Genomic DNA, 7,381 nt, shown 5'->3' on the forward strand with positions numbered 1-7,381 from the left:
TGGGCGACATTTGGTCAAGTCCCTAATAAACTTTAATATTTTAAATTTTTTGTATCGAGGACTAATCTAAGCTAGATTATTTCATCAGTCATAATTTTGTGCTAACGTTGGGCGCCACATTTAAAGTAATTGTTAACATTGTCTAATATACTAACAAACAGACTGACGTATGGATATATACTAACGTTGGGCGCCATATTATCAGCCTATTTTAATTTTTCAATGTGTGCACTGATGTTGGGCGCCATTTGCTCGTGTTCTCAACAATTTTCAATATTTTAAAAATTTCAAAAATCTCGATTTATTTTATATACTTTGACGGACTTCGAGGACCCATATCTCTAAAGCGTTTGTTACTTTTTGATAATTTGACAATGATGGTGTTGTTTGTCTTCTTTTTATCCGAAGTTGGTAGTTTTTCGTTTCTCTCCCCATTCTCTCCATTAAAGGTGATATTAACTCAGCTGCCCGCTGGAGCAAAGTTCGGAAGAAGTCTATATATAATAATATTTACTTTTTTTGAAATACCACAAACCTATTCAAAATATTCCGCAATTTCAATTTCAACACTTCAACAGCAAACTATAAACAATAATATTCCCTTCCGTTTCTATTACATGAGTTTGTACAGATGTTTTTTTATGTTTCGAATATTAGGCGCTATGCCAACAAAACAAAAAAGGGAACTACACAAATGCCAAAGAAAAAAAAACATTTTAAAAACCTATTTTAAACTAATTTGTTTTTTTTTTCTCTTTTATATTTCTTTTTAGCAGCAGCTAACGAACGCACACTTAGGAGTATAACGAACACGCACAAATAAACCTAGCAACATGGATCCCGAAGCCTTTTTGGATATGGCCAATCAGGTCATTAAATTGAAAATGTTTCCTTACTTCGATATTGCGCACAGTCTGTTAGCCGCACTGGCAGTACGCGAAGATTTGGGTGCAAATGCTCAGGCATTTTCGCGTAAACATCCTCTGGCCTGTTGGCTGTCGACAATGTTGGTGATATTCTCCGGTGCTATGGTGGCCAATGCGTTATTGGGCGAACCCATATTATCGCCACTGAAAAATACACCACAGCTATTGGTCGGAACAGCTGTTTGGTAAGTGGTGTAGATTTTTTTCAAATTTTCACGATTCTAATCTTTATTGTTTTCCCAGGTACATGGTTTTCTATACTCCCTTCGATATTGGTTATAAAATTGGCAAATTCCTACCGATTAAGGTTGTGGCCAGTGCCATGAAGGAAATCTATCGTGCCAAGAAAGTGTACGACGGTGTTACCCATGCTGCCAAATTGTATCCGAATGCCTGGATCATCATGATTATCATTGGTACATTGAAGGGTAATGGTGCCGGATTTACCAAATTGTTGGAACGTTTGATTCGCGGTGCTTGGACTCCCACGGCCATGGAATTTATGCAACCATCATTGTGAGTAATTTAATTTGGAAAATTGTTAGGTCAATGTTTCGACATAGAAAGTTGCAGGAGTATCGGACTAAACTAGCCTATTTAATTTATTTACAAGTGCTAACGTTGGTCGCCAAATTGTTAACCCATATTAATTTGTCAAAGACTTTAAAATTTAGCATAGGTTTGTTTATGTCGCAATTATTGGCAAAGTTTGGCTTAGCATGTGATGTATGACCCAACGTTGGGCGCAAAATTTAAAGGTATTTTTAATCATTACACACACACAAAAAGGGTGCACTAACCCAACGTTGGTTGCAAAATTTGATGGTATTTTACATTATTGCACACACAAAGTGTTCATAAACGTTGGGCGCCATTTTAGATAACAAACTTTAATATTTGTTGGACTAAGCTAGCTATACTACTACTTGTCATATGTTTATACAATAAGTGTTCATTAACGTTGGGCGCCATTTCACCACCATTTGCCCTACCAAAATCCTATCTATTTAGAATCTGTCAATATGTGGTGTATCTCTTCTTAATCTCGTTCTGCTTCTAACTCCAAATTCAAAAAGGCTGCGATCTGTATCGGTAACCCACTCATGTAAACCAACTTTAGACACGTGGGTTTGGTTGCCGGTCAGATATTATTGACGGGGCCGTCAATTCGTGCCCAATATGAATTGAGGCGGCTACACCATCCTGATCCCAATTGTGCCAAGACCACTCTGATTTGTCGAGGTAGCTGCTGCTCTTCTGCAGCTATCTTGGCGGGTGTCACCAAGGATTGTATTCTCACGATATTCTCGAATTGCTTCCTCAACTGCATCCGTGTGAATACGGCTCAATCGCTACCCTTAAATTCGGCACCATAGAATGTGCTGTTTGTGAGGGATTATGGTCAACCATGGCATAGCCTCTTACCAAGGACTTGGCAGCTAAGCCTGAATAATATTGTTGAGGCTCCCAGGTATCAACAAGGCTCCGTTCTATACAGTCAGGACCCTGACTGCAAACCATAGAACGCTGATGGGCACGAGGTCGCATGATACCCCCCGTTAGGTGGTTCACTTTGAAACTCCAACGAAAAATCATTTCGATTGGTCGAGCCTTTTTCTACCTTGGTTGCTACTTTGATAAATTTTGGGCTCGGAGACCTGGTCAACAACATTAGCAATTCCCTGACTGGAAGATCGATTGATTAGAATGACTGGAAAATAATTAAATAAATTTGCTAGTCTCTCTAAAGTATTGAGAAATAAATCCGCTGTCTAATAACTATTAGCTGTGACAATTTAATTTGTAATTATGTAATTGTGAACTAACGTTGGGCGCCATATTACTAATTTTCTTAACGGGCTTGTGATAGAACATTTATTCCATTAGGCGAGCTTAAAAACGTTTTCCAGACACCTCATTCTTGTGCGAAGCTCTTCTAATTTGAAAGACCATGTTCCGAGATGTTGTCTTCCACTTGATCTTTCCATTGCATTCGTGGCCTTCCCCTTCTGTGTGACGCATCAGTTGGCTCGCTTTTATATGCCTTTTGAGCTGCGACATCCTCATCCATTCTCACAACATGAACTAGCTAACGTAGTCGCTGCAGCTCGATATTCACCATCGGCGCAGATCGGCACATAGATCTTGCGAGTATTTTTTTAGTGATAAATAAATCCGCTGTCTAAAAACTATTAGCTGTGGCAATTTGTTCCGTAGAATCGTCAACTAACACGTTGGGCGCCATATTACTTAGCGTACTTAGCTGGCTTGTGACAGAACATTTATTCCATAAACCGAGCTTAAAAGAGATTTTCAGACACGTCAGCCTTGCTCTTCCAATTTGAAAGATCATGTTCCAAGATGTTGTCTTCCACTTGATCTTTCCATTGGATTCGTAACCTTCCTCTTCTGCGTGACGCATCAGTTGGCTTGCTTTTATATGCCTTTTGAGCTGGGATATCCTCATCTATTCTCACAATATGACCTAGTCAACGTAGTCGTTGCAGCTCCATATGTCTCCATATCAAAATTACTGAACCAACATGCAACATATTGAAATTGAGATTTCCTGAGATGTGCCTTTACTTTGGGCGTCATATATATCAGTACCTTTAATATCCCCAAAATGTGTAATGCGATTTAATTCCTCATCCCATCTAATATGATTTCTTTATATTTAAGATATGTGAGCTTACGTTGGGCGCCATTTTAATGTTATCGTTAATATTCCCTTAATTTATTTGTTTTTTTTTCTTCTTCTTCATTCCAGCTACACCAAAGCTTCCCTCTTGGCTTCCATTATCTTTGTGTTGGACAAGAAAACCGATTGGATCTCCGCACCACATGCTCTCGTCTATTTCGGCATTGTAATTTTCTTGGTCTACTTTAAGTTGTCGTCGATTTTGTTGGGCATTCACGATCCCTTCTTGCCGTTTGAAAACTTGTGCTGTGCCATTTTCTTTGGTGGCATTTGGGATAGTTTGGCCAAAATTTTGGGACGTGGCCAGGCTAAGGAGGTCGAGGGCAAAGATGCCAAAAAGAGCAATTAAAAGACTTATTACGACGATAATACAATTAACGCGCAAAGAGACGCTAGACGAGCAGAAGAGAATACGATAACGATACAATAAGAAAAACCGCAGCGGAAAAAAATAAGAATATTTTTTTGGAAAACAAACGAAAACGAAATGCAACACACAACAACAAACAAAGAGACCTAAGATAATATGATTTTATTTTATGTTATATTTTTTTAATTTTAAAAAAAAATCTAGTCATCATTTAGTTAACACAGTCACTCTTGTCATTCTTGAAACTTGCAATGTGGGTGTTCAAGTTGCGGGAATTACGACAGTAACTTAAGTTATCATTTTTAGAGGTTATGATTTATTTAAACAAAAACATAAGCAAAACATGTGCCTAGATTTCATCTTTCCTTACATTTTAATATCGTTATTCAAGACACAATCTATATTTTATTTTGTAACGAACCACTTGTTCTTTTTTGCAACACCACATTTTTGTCTTCTTCTTCATTTTCTTAATATATTTAAGTTAGTATTTTAATTACAAAATCATAACTTTTTTTCTTCTTAACAGCAACATCATATCAAAATATCTTTCTATTCAAAACAATTGAAACTTAAAATCAAAAAATTTTCAAATATTATACCTCCACGCCATCCCTCAGAGAAAAAAATATCTGTTTAGATTCTAAGTTTTTTTCTTATTTTTTACAAGAAAAGCCAAATGGAAAACAAGTACAATAATTGTATTTGTACGACGAAAAAATATTTTGGAATAATATGTAAAGAAAATTTACGTTTAAGAGAAATTGAAAAAACAAAATCAAATAAATAAAGAAACGCAACAACACCTTTTTGAGATACAAAAAAAAAACATATATCGGCTTTTTAATTAGTTAGGAATATGCATTGTTGGATCCTCCTTAAAGCACACCGGACGAAATGTCATTGGGCGCCATATTATCACATATCTAAACAATTTTCAAACAATCATTGAAATGTCGTATTTGATTAAGATATCGATTGATCATCTTCCCTAATTTATTTATACGCAAAATTATGAACCCTCTTGGGCGCCATTTTCTCCAGTTGAATGAACCCACATTCTCCCGAGTGACTATGCTAGTCCGGTGTATCAAAGTTGTATAGCAACGTTGGGCGCCACTTTTGCCATTTATATAATAAAATTCAATAAAATTCCAAATTAAACGTCGCATTTGAAAATATTTTCCCCCAGGACGTCTCCAGCTGAGAATATTGCTGCGGTAGCCCAAGGTATTAGAGAAAACACAGTCTTGTCTGTCTCTCAACTCCATTTTGAATTAGCCATTTCACAATCGCCGTATCTGCATCAAACCTTGGTTTTTAGGGCTCATAAACTGCAATTAACATAAAAAACTCACGCAGGCTGAGTATCAACAACTAAATTTCCTAAAGAGTTTGCTTCAGATAACCTAGTAAAAAACTTTAACAATATGGGTAATATGATAGGAAAATAATTAAATAAATTTGATGGTCACTCAAAAGTATGAAGAAATAAATCCGCAGTCTTAGGACTATTAGCTAAGGCAATTTAATATCTTCCAGATAATCGTGAACTAACGTTGGGCGCCACATTACTTAGTTAATTATCTGGTTAATTTCCAAGCGCGTCGGTCTTGCGCGCATCTCCTCGAATTTGAAAAACCCTGTTCCGAGATGTTATCTTCGACTTAGTCTTTCCATCTAATTCGTGGCCTTCCCCTTCTGTGTGAACCATCAGTAGGCACGCTTTTATATTCCTCATTCGCTGAACATGGCCTAGCCACCTTAGTCGTTGCAGCTCAATACAACTGACTATGTCGATGTCCGCGTATAGATTTGTAAAGCTCATGGTTCATTCGACGACGATATTCACCGTTAACGCAGATCGGCCCATAGATTTTTCGAAGAATTTTTCATTCTAACCCCCAAGAACTGCCAGTACTGCTTGCTCGAGTACTTATTCTTCAGATCCATATAACATTACGGGTAGTATCAGCGTCTTGTAAAGTGTGAGTTTGGTCTGGCGGGAGGCGGCCTTATTTCTAAACTGCTTACTCATACCATAGGCCAATACTATCCTTCTCCAAATTTCAATACTGATGTCATTAGTTTTTTTTATGGCGATACCAAGTTATATAAAATCTTTAACTACCTCGAAGCTTTAAGTTCTCAAGTTCTACAGTTGGTCCGAGTCTACTGGACGTCTTGCGCGTTGATACCACCAGCTTGGTCTTCTCGCCATTTACTGCTAGACCCACTTTGGCAGACTCTTCCTCAATTTGTTCAAAGTTGGCTGTTACCGCTCGCAATGTTCGACCTATTATGACATGACTTTATACACCTCTGATTGCCATTTCTGTTCACCCTTGCGTCTCTTATAACCTTTTCCAGCAGGATGTTAAGAAGATCACTCGAGTCAATTACTCCACATTCTCTCGAGTGGCTAACAAAGCTAGCCCGGTGTACCAAAGTTGTATAGCAACGTTGGGCTCCACTTTTATCATTTATATAATAAATTTCACGCAGGCTTATCATTAACAAGGTAAAAAAAATAAATAAATAAGCGCAACAACGCCTTTTTGAGATACAGAAAAAAACATATATCGGTTTTTTAATTAGTTAGGAATATGCATTGTTGGATCCTCCTTAAAGCACCTTGTCGGATTGCAACACAAAAGTATTGATTTTTCCATCATAATTGACAAGGTTTAGTCTGGTTTCATTTTATATGCGATGAGTTAACCAACGTTGGGCGCCATATTTGAAAGGCACTTTACATTATTCCATATACGAATGATGATCGGACTGAATTAGATTTGTAAATGCTTGATTTCTTTTCACACGAGGCTATGGACCCACATTGGACGCCATTAACTCCCTAGTGGGGAGTGCTTACCTGCTCACAAATGTATACTGCTTCTGCAGAGTGACGTACACAGCTTTCCTAGTGTAAATTTTTTTTTTCAAATTTGCCACATTTTTAGTTTTTCTATTCTCAAGTTTTGCCTCTGTCTCATGTATACCGGACAAAATGTCATTGGGCGCCATATTATCACCTATTTAAACAATCATTGAAATGTCGTATTTGATTAAGGTATCGATTGATCATCTTCCCTAATTTATTTTGAGTTTATTTAGAGTGGAAGAGTGACTAACAAAGCAAGCCCGGTGTACCAATGGCGTATAGCAACGTTGGGCGCAACTTTTGTCATTTATATAAGAAACTTCAATATATTTTCAAACTAAACGTGAAAATATTTCCCCAAGGAGTTCGATGCAGATAACCTGGTCAGCAACATTAACAGTTTTTGACTGGGATATCGATAGGATTAGAACGACGAAAATAATTAAATAATTTTACTAGTCTCTCTAAAGTATTAGGAAATAAATCCGCAGTCTTAGAAC

At 37.2% G+C, this 7,381-nt stretch overlaps 1 protein-coding gene across 1 annotated transcript; it reads left to right on the plus strand.

The window, feature by feature from the left end:
• Positions 1 to 827: 827 nt before the first annotated feature.
• Positions 828 to 3,996, plus strand: LOC133321754 (trimeric intracellular cation channel type 1B.1). Its single transcript, XM_061530832.1, has 3 exons — positions 828 to 1,111; positions 1,170 to 1,442; positions 3,697 to 3,996. Exons 1-3 carry the CDS (start codon positions 834 to 836, stop codon positions 3,974 to 3,976), a joined length of 831 nt encoding a protein of 276 aa, XP_061386816.1. The 5' UTR covers positions 828 to 833; the 3' UTR covers positions 3,977 to 3,996.
• Positions 3,997 to 7,381: the final 3,385 nt, after the last annotated feature.

The sequence above is a fragment of the Musca vetustissima genome, unplaced genomic scaffold (genome assembly GCF_032173495.1).
Source record: "Musca vetustissima isolate MV318-11 ecotype Yass unplaced genomic scaffold, APGP_CSIRO_Mvet_v1 utg3658, whole genome shotgun sequence".
Lineage (NCBI taxonomy): Eukaryota > Metazoa > Arthropoda > Insecta > Diptera > Muscidae > Musca > Musca vetustissima.

Excerpts from the sequence above, each read along its gene's own strand:
- LOC133321754 (XM_061530832.1), top strand. The coding sequence starts at position 834 with ATGGATCCCGAAGCCTTTTTGGATATGGCCAATCAGGTCATTAAATTG. Across the intron at positions 1,112-1,169 it reads TTGGTCGGAACAGCTGTTTG|GTACATGGTTTTCTATACTC; the intron begins GTAAGTGGTGTA and ends TTGTTTTCCCAG. Across the intron at positions 1,443-3,696 it reads GAATTTATGCAACCATCATT|CTACACCAAAGCTTCCCTCT; the intron begins GTGAGTAATTTA and ends TCTTCATTCCAG.